This window comes from Ruditapes philippinarum, unplaced genomic scaffold (genome assembly GCF_026571515.1).
Source record: "Ruditapes philippinarum isolate M1 unplaced genomic scaffold, ASM2657151v2 ctg6530_1_1_1_1, whole genome shotgun sequence".
NCBI classification, from domain to species: Eukaryota; Metazoa; Mollusca; class Bivalvia; order Venerida; family Veneridae; genus Ruditapes; species Ruditapes philippinarum.
In genome coordinates, this window is record NW_026866653.1 from 18,182 (window position 1) to 39,177 (window position 20,996).

General features: G+C 33.4%; 1 protein-coding gene across 1 annotated transcript; it reads right to left on the minus strand.

Moving 5' to 3' along the window:
- Positions 1-10,753: 10,753 nt before the first annotated feature.
- LOC132733232 (uncharacterized) lies at positions 10,754-20,287 on the minus strand. Its single transcript, XM_060719833.1, has 4 exons — positions 20,129-20,287; positions 19,226-19,434; positions 12,265-12,399; positions 10,754-11,130 (listed from the first exon to the last, which is right to left on the minus strand). The coding sequence occupies exons 1-4, from the start codon at positions 20,145-20,147 to the stop codon at positions 10,963-10,965; spliced, it is 531 nt and encodes a 176-aa protein (XP_060575816.1). The 5' UTR covers positions 20,148-20,287; the 3' UTR covers positions 10,754-10,962.
- Positions 20,288-20,996: the final 709 nt, after the last annotated feature.

The window sequence follows — 20,996 nt, forward strand, 5'->3', positions numbered from 1 at the left end:
TCCTACACGCAATCGGGGAGCAATTTTTAATGGAATTCATAATAATAGTTTACCACTATGAGAAGCTGTTGTCGCCACAGGAAACCAGTCTCTATGTCACAAGGTCTATGACAAAATTTGAGGGTAATTAAAAAATCGCTTGTCCAGGCAAAACTTCTACTTGCTTATTAGGGATTTTTATAAAAATGTTTCACCATGTGTGCAATGCAAAAAATCTGCAAAATTCCAGTGCCTGAAATCATGTTTTTTAGGTTAATATATGCAATGTCAAGGTCAGCTAAGATTTGCTTAAAATATAGAGATTCGTCCTGAGCATATCTCTTCCGCATTTTGGGATTCTAATCAAAAACTTCATGAAATGTTTACCACTATCAAAGGCAGTGTCACGTGCATGAACCAGGTATCTAGGTTAAAGGTTAAAGTCACTCTTAGAGGTCATTGAAAAATGCTTGCTTCGGATCCGAACTTCTAACATTTATTTGGGGGTTTTTAAAGTTACTTGACACAAAAAGTTCCCAATGTGGGGGTATATAATGCGCAAAATTAAACCAGGGTCCCTGCTTCTAGTCCCGGGTCAAAATAGAGAGGTCAAAATTTGTGTACTGGGGATTTAATTAAGTCAAAATTTTTTTGATGGGTTTTTAAACAAATGATAACTAAACATGACTTTAAAATGTGGGCACAAAGTAAGTTTGGTAAAAGTTTTCAAGGTCAAGGGAAACTGGATATGATAAAATATCAGATATTGTTTCCCGGATGTGCCCGAGTATTCTCTATCTATATTTCCCCATCTCTGTCAAAAAACTTTTTCGGGCACGTATGGGTTCGAAAAATGTTGGGCCCCCGTTTTTTAAAATTTTTCAGAAATTTGGTTTCTTTCATTTTAAAAAGGGTTTTAATGGGGGTTTTTTTTTTAAATTTTTTTGTAAAAAGGGGAAAAGAGGCTAGATTTGGGTTTAAAATCCAATATGTTTTTATTGGGAAAAATCCCTGACTGTGGGCCACATCTGAAAAGTGGCATTGGAATTTCATTTTTTGGGCGAAATGAAAATTTAAAATTTTTATGAAAAAAAGCGGATGGGGCAATGGCATAAAATTCCAAACTTAAATTTGATTTCTTTTAAATATTCAAATTTATATAACGTTATGTAATTTAATAAGGGCGAATAGCCGGGAAAAATTAAATAGCAAAATTTTTAGGAATTTATTAACAACATTATCTGTATTAGATACCCTGAAAATTTTTTGGGTAAAAACAGTGCTTTTCTTCAAAACATGTTACATCTCAGTAAGTTAATATAGGAAAAATGTTTACGAAAGTCTGTTAATTAGTTTAAAAGGTTAGAAAAGTTTGGCAAATTGTTACGCATTAAAAACATTATACATTAATAAATATAATGCAAACATATAAAGTATCCTTCAGATTGAATGTAATACATTTACCATGTTTTAAAAAAATAATTTCATGGATTCGTAGAATAACCTTTGCTAATATCTGTCCACAACAAATGATATTGTCTTGCTTGTATATAATTACAGAACTTTATTCTGGATTCAATTTTACGGTACGAGTCACAGCATTGTTATTTTATGAAGCATTTCTTGGTTTAATTGTCGTTTTCTCTTTCTTCCAATAAAGACACCTTGATCCAAAACATTTACAATGTTCGTTCTGTCAGTTGTAGGGGATATAGCCCTGAAGAATGTACTCCCCCAGATGGTGTACATAATTTCGGCTAAAAAAGGTCCCTGGGTTTAAAAATGTTGACAAAATTACCCCCCTTTAGTTTAAAAATTTCCAATTCTGGCCCGGAAAACCCTGAATTCTACCTGAGTACATATTTCAAACCTTTGGTTTCCCCCTGATTTTGTAGGGAAGTTTTAATATTCCTTTCCACTAGCTGAAAAAAATTTGAGGAAAAAAAGGCGGGATGCCCATTTATGGGTTTAACGAATTGTCCACTTGAAGAATTATATGCCTCTCCATCGTTGGTTTCAACGAGAGAAAACACAAGTGTAGCCCAGGGCTGAATATCGGTAAGCGAAGGCGAAACCTTTGCATAAAATGCCACTTTCTGTTCATTGACAGCTTCTCTGTTATCCTCACAAGCCGGCCGCCTTTTGTCCATAACTTTTTCCAAAGATATGCGTCTGCCCCTCTCAACGCCAAGGTCAGTCCGTAGGCTATTTATTTGATTCTGAAGTAATTGAAACATTCTGTCCACAGAATGCATCTCTTTGCTGTTGGAAGAGTCAACAATTCTTCCTTGTTGTACAACCAGCACGGAATTGATTAGACAAAAACCTAGAAACGAAAGCCTGAATGTGAAAGTCATTCTCGAATCCGTTTAGTTTATTAAATAAAATTATTTAATTTGCTTTCAAAATATTGCAACCTCCTAAGATAAATACCTTAACTTAAATGAACCAAGTCACATTTTTTTTTTTAAATGATCAGATGAAACAGAAAGCAAAACCAAACCCTTTAAAATTTATCAGATTAGAATTTAAAGGAAAAAATGTGTAAATTTAAAAATGAGGGGAGGGAATCTTTCCCAGTCAAAGAAACGCAAAACAGGGATTTTTTTTCCATACATTTTCCCATTTGTAAATTATTTTAAATTTTTTACCCAAAAACTTTTAAATTTAAGGGGGCGCCACGGCGACAAACGACGGGTCGGGTGACTACCCAAAAGTTTTTCTTTTCTTATTTAAAAATTTTGAGCTAATTTTCTTTTAAAAACAAGACAATGAAAAGGGGATGAAACTTGGGACTTTTGATCGCATTTCTGGGGGGGTTTAATTTTTCCCAGTTTTTTGAAAAAGCAAGCAAACCCCATTTTTTTGTTTTTAATTTTAAAGGAAAAAAAGTAACAAAAACAAAACCGGGTTTGGGTTTAAATTTCACATGGTTTTTCTGACGCAAAATTTTATGACCCAGTTGGGGTTATTTTATATAACTTAAAAAAATGAAAAAACATGGAAAAGGATTGGGGCGGCAATAAACCGTCGTTTTAAAAAATTACAAAACGTGGCTGGTGAAGAAAAAGGTTTGGCGGCTAACAATGGGAGTGCCTGCTTATACCAAAGTTTGTGCTACGTTCTAAAATCAACGGTCTTTTTCTTAATTTTGGAGATACCATTGTTCTTTGGTTTAATGTCCGTTTCAGCCCTTTACAAAAACAGGTTTTTTTGGTTGAGGGTTACCCGAACTCAACGAAGTAATACAAATGCGTTTAAATCGATAATTTTGTGCAGTTTTTGACTTGGATTTAATTGAAAACTAGAAGGCTCCTGTTCAATAAAGCAAGTTTCGCTTTCTGTTTGGTTTGTACACCCAACGATCTCCTCTTTGCAAATGGTGAAATTTAAAAAACTTACGAAGTTGTTCGGGCATGATTTTTCAAGCGGTATGTTGTCCCACAGGTTAGTATAAGAAATAATCTGCGGCTTCCTATGAAAACTTTAAAGGGAAGAAAAAAACACAACAACTTTAATATATTGCAGGTTTCCTTGAGGACCATAGGTTCCGTTTTCGTAATTACGACTTAGTTTTCCGCTATATTTTTTAATGGTATCAAGCAAATTTTTTAAGATTGTACTTGAAAGGAAATGCACTTGCACCTATTTAAAGGACAGATTGTTTTTTTAATGTTAGTTAAGTTTTCTTTAAATACCCTTGCATGAAAAAACAAATATAAAAAATTACTACAAACTTACGCACTGTTTAGGGTCACCTACATGGGTTCAAATAGAAAAATTCAACAAAACATTTTTGTACGACGATTCATTTGCGTTTGATGTAGATGTAAAAAGAAATAAGGTAGCCTGAAAAATAACAATTTGAGAGTCTCAAGTCCGTGCAAAAAAAGATTAACTATGCTGTATCCCAACGACTATACAAACTTTGAGATATTTTTTATTTAATCAAGAGATATTTTTGATTTAATCACTAATCTTAGATTATATTTGCGGACAAACGTTCCGATGTAAGCAACCTAAAACACTGTGACACGGGGATCCTACCTACACAGAATTTCAAGCAACATATCTCCAGACTCTTGATCTTTTTAATGATTTTTTTTTAAATGTATTGAAAAGTAAAAAAAAAAACAAGAACAAAATTTAATGGCAAGTAAACAAAAAAGTAAATAACGTATTGTATCTACGAAAATTACCAAAAATATGTCAAAATATGTAAAAATAAGCCATACTGCGGTAGTCAAGCAATACAAATATGGTGATAAATAGTGCAAAATTAGTCGTTAAAGGCATATAACATGTAAATTATTACTTGAATCTTTCTAATCTTTTTTAAAAAAAAATGTACATATTTTTCAAGTTAAAATTTCTTAAAATCGTTTGGCTTATCTGAAAGCATGCAGCTTTTAATGTTTAAATCGATATTTGTAATATATTAAAATATTTCATTTTAAAACGGTACCTCTGCGCGCTTGATTTCGTCATATTCGGTTGAGTCATCTGTTTTGGAAATGGAAAAATAAAATTTTATTACCGGTTTTATTTGTTGATAGACGTTTGTGGTAAACATTATGCTAATCAGTATCTAATTTGCATATTTTCGTTTAATTTTGAAAGATGTTTACATAGTACAAAATATATGCTCAGTGAAGATTAATCATAGTTTGAATGTATGATTTAAAAAAAGTCAAAGTTTATTTTTTTTGTTTAAAAATTAAGACAAAAAATCACTATTTTCCCTATTTGAACCGCAGTGGAAAATTTAAATTAAAAAAAAATAAATTAAATTTTCTTTATTTTTAACGGGTTTTTTCCCGGGGAAATTAATTTTTTGAACTTTTCCCGGGGCCCTGAAATTTAAATTTCCCTTTACACATTTGGCCCTTCCCAAAAATTTTAGATTAATTAAAATTATAAAAAATATTTTTCACTTTCGATAATAAAAAAGAATTGAAATTTTTTCACATTATCTTATTTTTTTTTGTTTTTTCCCTTTTAAAAATTAAACAAATTTAACAATTTTTTTGAAGGGCAGTTGAAAACCCTTTCCCCTCTCTGGTCTGGTACGTTGTTGATAAACTTATATTGTTAAACTTTTTCTAAGGGGTAATTGGTGGGTTGTTTTAAAAGTTCCTAATAAATTTTTCTATGGAATTTGTGAACAGAAAAATAACGTTGTTTAGTGCTATGTCTGTTTCTCAAAAGAATTGTAACACACAGTATCTCTGTCGTTTATCATAGCAAACATAAAACATTGTAGTAAACACAATAGAATATACCGGAACAAAATAGTACGCTGCATTTTAGTCAAACGTATTGATTTAAGCTCGGTTGCGAACCAAGGTCTTGCACATATACTTATCATTTTTGAGTCCACTTCCTGGAACCAGCCAGCACTGGTGTCATATGAAGAAACATGGTCTTGACCCGAGTAGGGCTCGAACGCATGTTTGAGAGGCAGAAACCTTGACCACTAGACCATCGCCAGTATTTTAAATAGAGGTCAAAACGTTCAGTTATGGTTTTATATATAAGCCCATTTTTTTGAAAATATACAACAATATTTCTTTTTGCTTCTTTTTTACCCCCCCCCCCCCAAAAAAAAAAAAAACAAAACAAAAAAAAACAAGATTTTTGTAAACAAAAAGCAGCAGAAATAATTTGTACTTTCATGTCAAGTACACTTATAAACTGTATGTTTGACCATTTTACAAATGAAACCTGTAACCTCCGACTTCTGAAAATAATCACACGACTGAAGGATAAAAACAGACCTCGGATAAAAACAGTTCTCGGATAAAAACAACCCTTGGATAAAACAGACTTCGGATAAAAACAACCTTTGGATAAAACAGACCTTGGATAAAAACAAACCTTGGATAAAACAACCTTTGGATAAAAAGGGATTTGAAAAGAATGTGTTATCTAAAGTCAGTCCAAAATACACATTTTAAAGAAGAAACATCACTAATTGAGTGTGTAAGGTATTTTGTATTGATTTGCTTGTAGACTAACGCTCTGATTGGCCTTGTTTTCATGGTTACCTATTTTTGGTTGTTTCACTGCTTGGCAATTTCTTTTGTTTGTCATAACCCTTCCTTAAAAATAAATGTTAGCTCAGTTTGTCTATTGATTTTACAAACTGAAATCCTTAACTTTTGTCGCTATGTATATTGTAAAAATACTGTATATAATACTATAATTATGAACATGGTAAATGTTTAATGTTATCTATAGAATTGAAATGGATTGATCATTTAATTTTGGGTAAAGCGTTTGTTTTCATCTTTACCATGTGAAGGTCAGTGTTTGCAATAATTATATAAAGGTCGGGATTCTACATATCTTTTTTATCATTTTTGGTTTGGGATAAAAGAGGCTGGATAAAACAAACCTTGGATAAGATATATCTCGGATAAAACAAACCTCTAGGATTCGAGAAGGATGTTTAATACTAGTCAATCCCATTTACATGTTTTAAAGCAGGAACACAGAAGTTTGAGTATTTATCATACGGCACGTAAACTATTTTGTGTTGACCTTGTTGTAGATTTACAGTTTGTCTGGTTTCCTGTTGTTGTTTTCTTTTTCCTTGTTTATTAAAAATCGAATGATAGCTCGCAGCTTGTTAATTGATTTTAACAATTCTGAACGGCACTTACAACTTATGAACGGAGTTAATTTGTCGTACGTGATTTTATGCATAGTAAACTGCTCCGGCAAACATGCCTGTGTTATGCAATAATCATATATGGGTTATGATTCTATATATCCTTTTGATGTTTGATCGGAATAAAAATCGTAGTCATATATAAGATTTAGAACTAAAAGTATTGAAAAATATTATGAACAGACTCAATGTCAGGTAAGGTCACATAACGACTTTTTAACATAACTGGTAGGGGAAGATCCCAGAAACTTCTTTCAGACATGAACCGGAACCAGAGTGGAATTAACAGATCTGGCGTCAGGAAAGCTAGCTTGATAGCTCTCTCGCATGAAAGAATCCAAAGGGTGTGGCGGAATTTTAGCCCACAGTGGTGATCGAGAAATGCTTTGAAGTCAGCAACTTTGTCCACCCGACAACGATTAAAAATTGATTTAAAAAAATGAAAATACATGTATATTGAAAACGAGGACACATTGACTGAACGTTGACACAATATTTCAACCACAAAATACATTGTTACTGCATGTTATTGTCGTTGTTGTTGTTTAAAATAATTTTAGGAGATGATAATGTAGCTTGTAATGATTATCATCATCTATACGAGATAATTTATTAGATAATTTTTCATCATTTATTTGAAAGGTAGCAAGACATAATATCTTACAGTTTACAAACGAAACGTGACTTTGATATGTGAATATCAAAATGATACACTTTTTTAGTGAAACGAAGCAAAGAGTTTTGCAGTTCATTTGCTTTTAGTGTTTGAAATAAAAAAAAATTCAGACGGTTCAAAGATGCTTTCTGAGAAGGCCTGCAAATTTCAGAGTGACAGACACAATGACAAATTATTATTTTTGAAAATGATTAATGATTAATTTTAAAGTACAGATAATTTGCATAAATGGTGGTTTACTCGTAAGTACACTGTGAATCATTTCGCGGTTTCAGAAAAACAAACGATTATTAGGTAATGTTGTGAATCAGATCATAGTGAAACTGTGGTTAAGTTAATAATTATGTAGATTTTACTTCGTTTTCATTAAAAAATATTTTGAGAAATGTTGACAGTACTGTTCAGCCAGCTGTGATTGTGGTGAATAATAATTTAAATGAAGGACTAATACGGACGTGTGGTTTATTTAGTATTTATGTTGAATGAATTCAGACTTACAGTGTACATGACTTTTTGTTACCAAAGTTAAACTCTGGTTACCTCCCCTTACGTATAATAGCCTTAAGTTTAATGAATTTACAAGGTTTAAACTTACGTTCTATTAAATAGTCTGTAATGAAGTTACAATCTTTAAGGTATGACGCCCACCTCCCCACCCCTTTTAAATGCTACACATTTGATATTGAACCGTGCATTCTTCAACACCAATGCACTCAAAATTGATATAGATCTTCAGTGTATTACCATGTATATCAAAAGCACACACAGCATTTACAGAGATTCAGTAGACGGGCCGATATAACTTTGAAAATGTTTACTCTTTTTAAATTCAATTTAGCTTGAGTCACTTAGACACGACATTTTTAAAGTGACTGAATGTTGCATATTTAAGATTTTGGCTTGTTAATCAGTAATACTAAATAAAAAAGTGTTTTGCTGGTCATATCATTTCTTTATAGCCATGTTTTCATATATCATTACTAGAGTAACGCCATTTTATATATCTTCGTACAATTAAAACCGCTCAGACAGTAGTAACTCTGCCTCACTAGCACATGCACTGCCTTTACTATGTCTTAAAACAGAATGTTTACAGGTTCTATGCAAATCAGCAAACGGGAGTCAAAATATTTCGGGTCACAATCTGACATTTCAAACTCTATAACACTAGTGGTCTGTTGGTCTGTGTGACCAAACCAACAATGGCACAAATGTTTCAACAACAAAACACAGGAACAAAATCAATGACAGCTATAAGTTGCATATATTCAAACTAACTGATCAATCCAGACCAAAATGTAATGCAACTCGAATGTAAAAGAAGCCTTGCTTCTATCTGTCTTTGCCCCTATTGCTAGGCTTTTACTCAAGCTTATAAAGCTTCAGTGAACGTCAGAACAAAATGATTTTAAAGGTAGTATACAAGCTTCCGTTATTGCCTTCCTCATTGCCAATGGAGTTGATTGTAAAGAAACTAAGAAATACGAACAGAAAAACTGAAATAAATACACAGAACATAAAGGAAGTCTGCAACGTTATCAAGGTACAGGCTACCTGAATATGAGATAAATTAAACGATTTATTTCATTAAAAGGACAACTTTTCGGTCTGCAATTCAGATTTATTTCATGTTTTCCAGTGTTTTATTGTAATATATCAGATGATTATATTCTGATAAACCACTAGTGAAATTTATAAAATATAATTTTCACTGTAGCCGGACTATATCTGAATGCGGATGAAAAGAAAATCATAACTAAATGAAATAACAAGCAGAAATAATTGCCGTCATGCGTAAATTTTACTTCTTTAGGAAAAGAAAGTCGATTTCATCATACATCATGTAAAAATGTAACAAAATTAGAGAAAATTAACAGAACTTTATTTCAAAATTGATGATGTGACGTCATGATATGATGACGTCACATAGGAGAATGCGTGACGTTACACGGCAAAATCAGTAAAAATATACTTAAAATCCCTTAAAAAGCATGAAATAAAAAGAAAATTTATTTGTTTTACATATAAGATTGAAATATATTTCATTCGTGAACACCAGCTATTATATTTTCACTAGTGGCTACGCCACTCGTGAAAATATTGCATCTGGTGTTCACTCAGTGAAATTATATTTCAATCTTACATGCAAAACAAACAAATATCCTCTATATCATACACTGTCGCAGAGACGATAACGTTCAACAATTGCAGAACAAATCAGCAGCCTTTGTTCAAAACTAGGCTTCCATAATAAACATGAAACATAATGCAACAACGAGTCTTGATCATTCTGCAACAGCTTAATTTAGACTACCATAGATAAGCTAATAACTTCCCTCGGTCGTCATGGTGATGGACTTGATGCTAAGTATCTAATCACTGATAGTGTTTCTAGTGCTTTTGTGCTTTTGTGGTGCTATAGACCTATGCAAACAAATGACTCTGTAGGCACCAAACCTAATCCCCAGTTGTGCACAAGACACCTTGTGGACAATCGGCGCGCAATCAAATGTATCTAGAGCAAATGCACGCGTATTTGAAAATACTATATCATCATAATGATGATTATAGGAAATGTTAATAAGTGATCTGAGCCATTGATGCAAGTCTGAATCTTTATGAACATGTAATAAAAGGTAACTTGTAAAGGAAACTTTTCCAGAGACATTGAAATATGTTATAATGCTATGCAAGGGACCAACTCAGCAACTGGCTCAATAACAGTGCCTTGTAATTAAAAGATAAAAGAAGGTCTGGCAAATCTATACAATCAAAAATTATACCCAATACTAATTAAAATTTAAATTTCAATTGGAAATAAAAATGCACAGAGACATTTTGTTCCTTCAGAAAACAATAAGTGGTAAGTAATGTAGTTTCAAAAATATTTTTCATACTTATAAAATCGCATTCCCAACTTTGTATTCCATTGAATCTTTCAGTTATCCATGCATTTCTGCTCAGCAAATCGTTGACTGTATAGCTTTGTATAAATCTGACTTCAAACATTTTGAATATTATGATCATGTGACCAAAACCACGTGAGCTGGGGACTACTTTTTCAACTACAGTGAAAACTATAATGGATGCAAAAGATTGCAAATGATCTGTAAACCAACAAAAACCATGTGCCTTCATTATGGTATTGAAATAATAACATGACAAATATCTTAAGAAGAATCATAAGAATTTTAATAGACAATATAACGTTAACTTTTGACAAGAGTGTGTAAGGCAAGAGTCAAACATCATGTACAATGTTTTTCGGTTTTGCTGATAAATTATCAATAATTGTGAAGGTTAAAAAAATGGTTAGAAAAATATATCCGATCTGAACACATTGAATTAAAAATTATATACATATATATTATAAATATACCGCTCTTCCCAAGCTCTGAACTATCACTATTCATTAGATAAAGCAGTGTCATGTACATGTATATTTAAAAAATAGAATTGATACAAGCTTCATAGTATCGTAAGCAGTTTACTATAAACATAAAACCATTTCAAAACTAGCACTGACTATTCAGCATTTTATGTCAGCGTCTAAATACTCTGTATATATAATATTGTCAGATCAATTCAAGCAGTATTAAACAGGGCCACGTATCGGCTATATCCCGCGCATTGATCAGTAATTATATGTAGTAGTGGTGGTGGCAAAAACGACCACTCTCAGTACGATTACGAGAATTATCCAAGCCACGCCAATAACCACGCTGGCTATCATCAAGTTACGGGCATTATTTGACAGTCTGTTTGCCTCGATCATGTCGCCCTCATTTGCAAGCTGGTTTGCCTAAAAAAAGAACAAAAGAACTGTTATATTTTAAGATGTTTGAAACATGTTTATAGTGAAGATACCACTGGTTAGTATTAAACAAATTCCTTTTGATGAGCAACTTCTTAATTACAATTGCTAAATTGTATGCAATAAATACAATTTGAAGAAGATTATACCATAACCAGACCGCTTTACTTTCTTAATTGTTTCTTTCTCTAATTGTTTGAAAAACCTTTCCACTCTAGAATCTTTTATTAATCAAACAAGAGTGTTCTTATCAAACACAAAGGCCCATATCTCCCATTTAGGAGCAACGAAACGACAAAGGTTTAGTGTTAGAAAAACAAATGTAATCAGAAAATTTGAGCGTAACAATCAAACGTTATTTAGTTGCAAATGCCACATTTTAGTATGTTAAAATGAATATCCTGTCTTGAAATATTTTGTCAGAGTACTTAGGCACTACTTTATAGACTAAAGAAGTAAAGACCTAATACGCAGGTTAAAGCAATTACGCTCCACCGACCATAAAATTAAGTTATTGAAGATCCTGTAACGCCAATGTTCTTATGATTTTATATCATAAATATGATGCTCAAATGAAGATATATCAATATTGTAAGTTTCAAAAAGCATTATTTGTAAACATGTTATCGAATGAAACATTTTATGTAAATAAAGGGAGGTAATTAGAAATTTATTTTTTAATAATATGTAAGCCAGTGTTTTTTTTCCAATTAAAATGAATGCAATAATTTTAATGTTTGGTTACAACGTAAATAATCATTTGCTGTACATATTTTACATATTCTTGGATGTTTGGAAATTGTTTAAGAAGAATAATTATATACTTATATAAAACCTCACTTAACTGTACGTTACATCCTTAATTACAACATACAGAACCTTTATAAATACAGATGTAAGAGTTCAATTGCCTCAACGTGCACTTCTATTAATGTAAGGGTATTGGGTGTCTGATCTGGTTTCCTTCCGTCTTTAATTGCTTTTAACTAAGATGATTATTGACAGATTGCAGCTCATAAACCATTAGATAATAATGGCCCAGAAGTGTTGACGGAAGAACACTGCAACAAAAGCACTCAATGGCCTGACATGTAAACTGGATAAAAATTCATGTATACTTACGCGATGTGCAAAGTAAATAGCACAAAGTCCAGTGGGACAGAAACAGCAAAGGCACGCCAGAATGGATGGTACCATGTAGTCTGGTGGACGTGATTGAGTCATGATGACACCGGATTGACCTGGTTGGGTAATTACCTGAAATGTTTGGAAAGAAAAACAACGTACTGTCAATGTAGGGTATATATTCTTTTTTAAATTACTATAATGCTGACAGATACATACTAAAAAACCGCCTCCGTGGTCGAGGGGTTAGAGTCGATGACTTCTAATTAAGTAACCTCTCTGGCGTGGGTTCGATCCCCGGGAGATGCTTTGGTAGTTTAGCGCGGAGGAAGGTAGTCTAGTACTGGTGTAACTCTCCAGGAACGATGGTTAGGAAACTACCCGCCTATACGACTGAAATACTGTTGGAAAAAGGCGTAAAAATGAAACAAACAAACAAACATACTAAAAACGATAGAAGGAGTACACATATATTTTGCTTAAAAAGTCTAGTTACAGTTATGCCGATTAGCCATTAACATTATAATATTTATGACCGCTCGAAACTGAGGTCTCTGCAAAGACGTCACAATCTACGTCAGTGTCTTAACTAAGCACCTCCGAGGTTTTTGGCTCTTTATACAAGCTTATTTCCTTATTTGTTTCATCATGCGTTTCCGGGGCTCATGGTTAACAGACATTCAAACGTAATTTATATTTCAAAGGCACAATCACTGCGGTATACCGTACCCCGGATATTGCTCGATATTATGAGGACTTTCATCCCATTACGCGACTTTGAACGGAGAACGAAGTTCAACGACGATATTTTCCAAACTAATGGATATTTCATTTATTTCAACGGGTTTTATATATCTAGAGGTATTTTTATAGCTCTAAAAGACGTCAAAGTATTACAGGTATTTGTAAAATTGATTAAACTGCCTCTCAACGATCTGCTGCTCACTAGGAAATACTGACCGCGATACTGTAGAATCGATTATCAATATAAAAGAAAATGAATTAAGCAATTTTTTTATTCACAATCTGAGTATGCTTTGTCCAAATTTCAGGCAAAAAGTGTGAAAATATAAAAAAAATACAGGCCAAAAAGATACAAGAAAGTGTACCGAGTATTGATTGTAAGTGTACAAAGTATTGCAAAATAGCCCAACGTAAGTGTACAGTGTTTTGCAAAACAAAATGAGCACATAAGTATGAAAAATCGATATTTGTGTCTAATTTTCACGTCAACTCTGTTTATCGATTCCATTACATTCTGCTGATAATGTTTTGTTTATATGATATCTATTCAAATATTTAGATTTAACAATGCATTTTCAGTATTATTACTGTTAATTTCCTACGGGCAAATACAGAGATTTAATTTCCAATTTGATTGAAAATCACACTACGGATGAAATAAAGTGTGTGCAGGGTCAGAAGCAAGGTCGGGAGCAGGGATGAACCATCAAAATTGACGATGAAAAATCTTTAAATGCATGTCTCAAGAGAGACCCATCTCTGAAAAAAAGAAAAGAAAAAAAACATTGATTTAAGCCTCTTTTACAAGTTCAAACTGCTATGAAACTATCAAAAAATGCTTCAATACTGATCAAACTGGGCAAAAATGTTGGCTGGACAATAGTATGTGGAACACCATGCTCAATTTGAAATTTCCAGTTACCATGACAACGGGGGGACGTCTCAAAATTCCAAAAAATCTCTTTTTTGCGTTGTTTTCCCCCATCAAAACTGATTTCAAGGTGCAGCAACTTCTCAATTGATTGAGATATAGTCTAACATTTCCGGCGTTGATTACACGGTACGTTTAATTCAACTTTAGGCCATTTTAGCCCCCCCCCCCCTCACAAGTCCCAAATCTTCTCGTCGATAAGAGGAGCTACTATCCCACTTCTAACCCCAAAACAGAAGGGGGTACACCTCCCCTGTGGCACCTCCTTGATGTACCTTTTTACTGGGGTGCCGAAAAAGTGATCACTCTTTTGAACAACATTAATTTCCTTAAACTCAAAATTTCTAAATAGCGCATGTTTTAAACTATTTGAGGCCTCAAAAGAAGTGGGGTGTAAAGCCTTCAAATATGATAAACAAGAAAAGGAAAGGCGTCGTTTAATGAACGCAACCCCCCTATGCCCCAGCAACACGAACCAGTGGCAAGGAGACCAGGCGGACCCGAAACAAAAACAGGACAGCACAAGACAGCCCTAAAACACACCTTTATGTGGTAATAAGGAACATAACCTTCTTATTGCATCTGCTGCCCTTTATCATAATCTTTTCGAAATCCATTTTTCGATTTTTTTGAGCTGTATTCGCTCGGCAGTCATACAGTAACACATTGCTAATGGCGTTACAGATTTCACACGCAGACGGTCTGCCGTTGCTAGAGAGCAGGTACAAAATGACCGAAAGTTACCTTTATATGGATTTTTAGCATACTAGTAGTAGGAAGTCGGTGGAATTAGATATTGGCACACTTGCTCAATACCGTCTAATATTGACAATCTTGAGGCATCATTAATGCATTTTGAATGCATTTTTTTACTATTTAAAGTATGATATGCAAAAATTATTAACAAATTCTGGAAAGGTTGATCCTTCGATAGCAACGAGAACTTTGTAAACACAGAAAATTGCTAAGTTCGATTGAGATTTTTCATGATCAGGAATGAAAATCTGGATTATTCACAGATGTTTCCAGTAAAGTACCTCCGAACACTGCATATTGTGCACATATAGTGTAAATAAGTATACACAATAAGAAATATTTAAAATCAAATGTGGTAAATACTCTGTGTTTACTACTTTCATTTACTCTATATTGATAACCAATACTCGTTACACTAAAAAGCAATACTCGTGACACCGGCGGGCAACTCCAACGCAATACTCGGTACACTGACATGTGTATCTGTTATCAAAATGCACTGTCATCTGGGTTCTGTTCTTAATTGAGCATTAACATCAAAAACATTATCATCATTATCACATTTCAATCGATTCAAGTTTTTCTTTTGAGGGAGTATATGCGCAAAAACATCAAATTTGACTGATCCGAGCTCATTTATCACGTGAGCAAAGAGACAAATTATACCTCCTAATTACATTTCAAAGCTATTTCTTAACATTTTTGGGGTTTCAGCAACTAGAGAAATTATCGAAGTATTTTGTTTTTCTATAAAAATTATATCAAACCAATTACAAATGACTTAATACCGTCACTGAACATACCTCCTTCCTCGTTCAAAGTCGCGAAATGGAATGAAAGTCCTCATTATATCGAGCAATATCCGGGGTACGGTATACCGCAGTGACAATACGCCTCAGAAACGAACAGTTTTTCCATTTATTAGAAAAGAGCAAAATTTGTTGGTTTTTTTTAACGTTAAATAATGGTTTTAGAACATTCTAAATTATTATCACCTGATGAAAGTTGGCTTGAATGTGCAATTATTTGTCATAAAAGTAGCAAAATGTAAAGAAAGTAGTATTTTGACTTCCATATCAAATAATTATTCAGGTAGGGGCATATTTGGAGCAAAATGTGCCTCTCACGCCCCTAAAATCATTCGTATTTTTCTATTTCGAAAATATATTGTCGCTGGACATCAAATGCAAATATTTAGGGTTTTTTATAAACACCACGTTCCTTTCATCGCCTATGTATTTCCGTGCTTCGCGTACTTTGATATGAAAATTTGGCTGTATTGTACATATTACATAATCTTTGACGGTTATGACGCAAGGTGACATGCTATATCGAACAAAGATAAAAGTCTGGATACAAAGTGATCCCTCGGAAGCATTAATCAGAACAAAATTACATGAAAATTACAGACTCGGTTTGATTGTGTCTGTAAATGAAGGATAATGACAAAGTGCAACATCCGTCACGCCCCCTAGCACCGACTGAGCTGTACTCCATTCTCAACACTTAACAGTGCTCGCATTTCTCCCCCACCACCAACACTCAACAGGCTGTCATGTTTGTGGGTAAGATTTTATTGCTTTCACGAAGGATGTCATATAACCCTGCACGCTTATTAGCATATAATATAAAGACTTATAGTAGCTGTTATTAGAATACCGAGGATTTCCGAATGAGTTTGTACATTTATAAGTGAAATGCAATGATTTTGTTATCTTTTTCGTTTATCACAAAATCTTTGGCTAGCAGTTTTTGTAGTTTACTTAATTCACGTACAATAAATACGTTTATATAGCCTTTAATTATCAACTATAATACTTTTAACTAAAGTTAAAAAGCATTCAAATTTGGCAAAATATTAAATTAATTAACATTGTCATTGATAATTGTTAACAGTTTATATCTTAATTAATAAAGATTTAAACTGGCGATTTTTCATATCGACTAAGTTATCATTTCCGAACAAAAAGTGTCACAACAAACGCCGGAAATATGATACCCCCTCCCACTCTATAAACTCACATGATTATTTTATTTGATGTAATTAGATGATTCATGGTACGCACTGTTTGCTATTCAATCAGCAACGACTTACTACAGTGTTAGTTATATTTTATGCCGTTTGTGGCTGGGGGATGAAGACATAATGGTTGAGGCATTAGAATTGCAGCCACCGTTTATCACTGTGTGACTAAATGGAATCGAATAACTGGTGCTTTTATAATTTATGAGAAATGGCCTGGACAAAAATAGAGTTTGAAAATTAACAAGGGCAATAACTCAAAAAATAAGAAATGCAGAGTACCAGTTCTTGGGCACTGCACTTCTTCTTAATGAGATCTATCATCCTATGAAGTTTCATAGCCATAGCTTTTATACTTAAGGAGAAATGGCCTGGACAAAAATAAAGTATGAAAAATAAACAAAGGGCGATAACTCAAAAAATAAGAAATGCAGAGTACAAGTTCTTGTGCACTGCACTTCTCCTTAATGAGATCTATTATCCTATGAAGTTTCAAGTCCATAGCTTTTATACTTTAGGAGAACTGGCCCGGACAAAAATAAAGTATGAAAATTAACAAAGGGCAATAACTCATAAAATAAGAAATGCAGAGTACCAGTTCAGTTTCAAGTCCATAGATTTGATACTTTAGGAGAAATGGCCCGGACAAATATAAAGTATGAAAATTAACAAAGGGCAATAACTCAAAAAATAAGAAAAGCAGAGTACCGGTTCTTGTGCACTGCACTTCGGGTCATTGTAAGAAGCATGTATACCAAGTTTGAAGTCAATCCGACTTAATATAATGACTGACTTATGTTCCGGACAAGCTTAAGGGGACAACGACGCCGACACCGATAATAACACCGCCGACAAAAGTAACCCCTAAATATCGTCTTTTTTCAAGGCGACACAAAAACACTGCCTGAAACAACAGTAAATTGCAAAAGAAATTATGCGATGTTGGGGGGGGGGGGGGTATAATTCATTGATTTAGTATGACGGTTGGTACCGTGCATTAGGTTGTATGTTTCTTGTTTTTATTCAAGTGGTAGCCTTAATAGACTCGTGTCATGTTTTTTCTATAAGAGTACAAAATAAATGATACTGTCAAAAATAATTAGGATCAACAATATTGAGGCCAAGAGAAACGATGACGTCAGTTGACACTAATTAAAAAGTCTGCTTCTCAACCCAGAGATCATGGATTCGAGTCATACTCTGGTCAAAATCATGTTTCTTTATATGTCACCAGTACTGCTTTGTTCAAGGAAGTGGACGCGAAGGAGGTTGATTATAGTTGTATGAAATTGTTTCGCAACCGAGCTTAAATAAATATGTTTAAATTAACACTATTTGTTGCATTTGTAATTTCTCTAGTTGTAGATAATGTTAAGAACTACTATAATTATGGCCCTTAAGTATTACGTATTTAAATGAACTTTTCCAACAAGAATTAAGATGACCTCTTTATTTGCTAATAGAATATTTCCATATTTTATTACAATTATCTCAATATGTCAGGTCCGTGATTGTAAGGGGGGGAGGGGGTTCTTTAACAATCACCTTTTCCATGCCTTTTTCGGCCACAAAACTATAAAGGCATTTTTTGTTAGAAGATTACCAAAATAAACCGAAAAGGGTTTCGCATTTCCTACAGATTTAGTTGTTGTTGTGCTGTACTTCATTCTCAAATGCAAAAGATGAACCGGCTGTACGGTCTATGTTAATTTTTAGGTTTCTGTTACATGACGCGTCAAAAATAAAACTGTTTGAGAAATAAATATTTTATTACTGCGGAGGCCTTAAAAGCTTATATGAAAAGTTCCGCACCATCGCTGCAGTATAAAATCTGATACATTGTGCGTTCAAATTCAAGGTCAAACTAAAATGTCTGTGTTTATGTAGTAAACATGATCATTCTACATATTAAAGCACTTGGAATATTCGACACTTGGAAGTGTAGTAGTTTTTTTTACAACAGTTACATGTATATTATTAAAATCTGTGGCTTATAAATACGGTATTTTGTTGTTGTGTTCAATATAAATGTAGGTCACTTTTTGCATTAAAGTCGCAATTATTGGTGTCTGGGTGTATATTTGACATGAGAAATGAAATTTATACTTCTTACATATTAAATGCTTATCTAAGCATGACCATTGAATACATGCGGCAAGTAAACAAAAACATATTTGTAAATATGCATAAACTGTCTATATAAATTACACTTCTATGTAAATTATTTCAAATATCTGTATTAATTATCCAGGCGCCCGAGGGGACAACTACTACTTTCGGTTATTTAAACATTTGGTAGGGATCCTGCATCGCGGGTGCATTTAATGGTTAATTTAAATTAAATACCCCACTTAAATCACCCGAACTTCCAGTTGAATATAAAAATAAACGAACTATTTCGCATCGGATAAAGAGGAAAGTCAAATAATGTCCCATTGCCCCAACACCCACCCTCACTTATTTTCGTAACTCCCTGGGTACGGTCTAGTTTATTATATACGTACAACTTGCTGCGTACTGGTGTAAGGCTGACCAGGTTGCCCATATCCCGGTTGACCATACGGCTGCCCGGGTTGACCGTACGGCGGTTGTGCTGGTTGACCGTAGGGTGGTTTTGCTGATTGACCGTAAGGCGGTTGTGCTGGTTGACCATAGGGCGGTTGTGCAGGCTGGCCGTACGGCGGTGGAGCGTTTTGATCATGATGACCGTAGCCTTGAAAATAAAACATGTACATAATACATGTGATACGTAATAAAATTTTGGAGAGATCGTAAATTTTCTTTAAAAGTTTACATAAAAAGATCGATAGGCATAAAAAAGCATATATATCATGAAGTTACCTTAAAGTGACATGCCCAAGTGTAAATGTTAGGATAGCAATAGTTTACATTTTGCCATATTTATTTTCAATTTTAATGAATATAGAATAACCCACGTGACACATGGAAATTTCTATTTATATCCTTAAGAATGTTTCGGAAAGAAAAAGAGAGACAGTCTGTCTTTTTGTTTTTTACGCAGTTTTCATAGTCTTTTCATAGACATTTGCAATTATTAAATGTTGGGCCAATCTTCATTAAAATAGTCGACTTTTTGAAATGTATATATAATTCAACTAAAGTAATCATAAAAAAATGAATATAATAAATAACATGGGCATCATACCACTTTAAAGTTACACACTGCAAAAGGTAAATATTCAACAATGTTGCTTCACACAATAAATGGCAACGCCCAGTCAAGAAAATCGATATTGATACAGCTATAAAAGTACAATTTAAATGGCCGAGTTTTCCCCGAGGGGTTTTTATGACTGAAGTGGACTTAAAGTTTTGATAAACCTTATCAATTTACGTTTTCTTTTATATCAGACATACATACAATGCCTATGAAAAAAAAAACTTACCTTGCTTTTGGGAACTCATCGTCTAGCTATACACAGTATAATGTTAAATTCTGTCTTTCTCCTTATAAACACACAGGTATTTGTTAATCACCAAATGTTTATAGGATTTTCCGTTCAATTGCTAAAGGAACGTCACTGCGCATGCCTGTCACGCTGTTACAGAACAAAAAAAGTTTGTCATAAATGTAATATTCCAGCTAATCATATTATAATACTATTATGAGTGCTGTCTGGAAACCCTTTAAAACAGTAAGTATCCCACATGTGTACTTCTCACATGATAAAGGCGTATCTTCCTCGAATATCGCCGCAGACACACACTTGTTGTATAATTTTTTGCAGACGTAAACAATACACTCAAAACAGCTTGACATAATCAAATTAAGGAAATATAAATATACATAATAGTTCCCTCTGACAGAGTGATTTATAAGCTGTTATCTATTGAACACCTTGAGAAAATTAGTTTGTTCCAGTTTCCATTTTATAATAATGTAGCAAGTTTTGCGCACCAAATAACCTAGGGCGTAATATAGGACGCTAAAAGGCACATTATGCCTCAAAAACAAATACATTTAATTTCCTTAGAAGGGCAAACGTGAACTTCATAATGGTAATAGAGAGATATTTAGATGATTGTTACCTTAAAAAGTAGCTAAAATTTGAAATAGTGTGTTATAAAAGTATCAAAATGATAACTAAGTAGTATATTGACTTCTATATAAAATACTTAGTTACTATACCTGTACTTACTGCCAAAAACCAACAGATGAAAAAAATAGTTCAGGTTTTTGGCCAATGAGTAACCTTTTGGATACTATAAAAGTACACCAAGAACTTTTGAGTAATTAAAGTAAAAGCATTTATG

What these genes read in the sequence shown, in the direction of transcription:
- LOC132733232 (XM_060719833.1), bottom strand. An exon ending in ACACCAGTACGCAGCAAGTT is followed by an intron (nt 12,400 to 19,225) that starts GTACGTATATAA and finishes CAAACATTTCAG; the next exon opens with GTAATTACCCAACCAGGTCA. An exon ending in CTATTTACTTTGCACATCGC is followed by an intron (nt 11,131 to 12,264) that starts GTAAGTATACAT and finishes TTCTTTTTTTAG; the next exon opens with GCAAACCAGCTTGCAAATGA.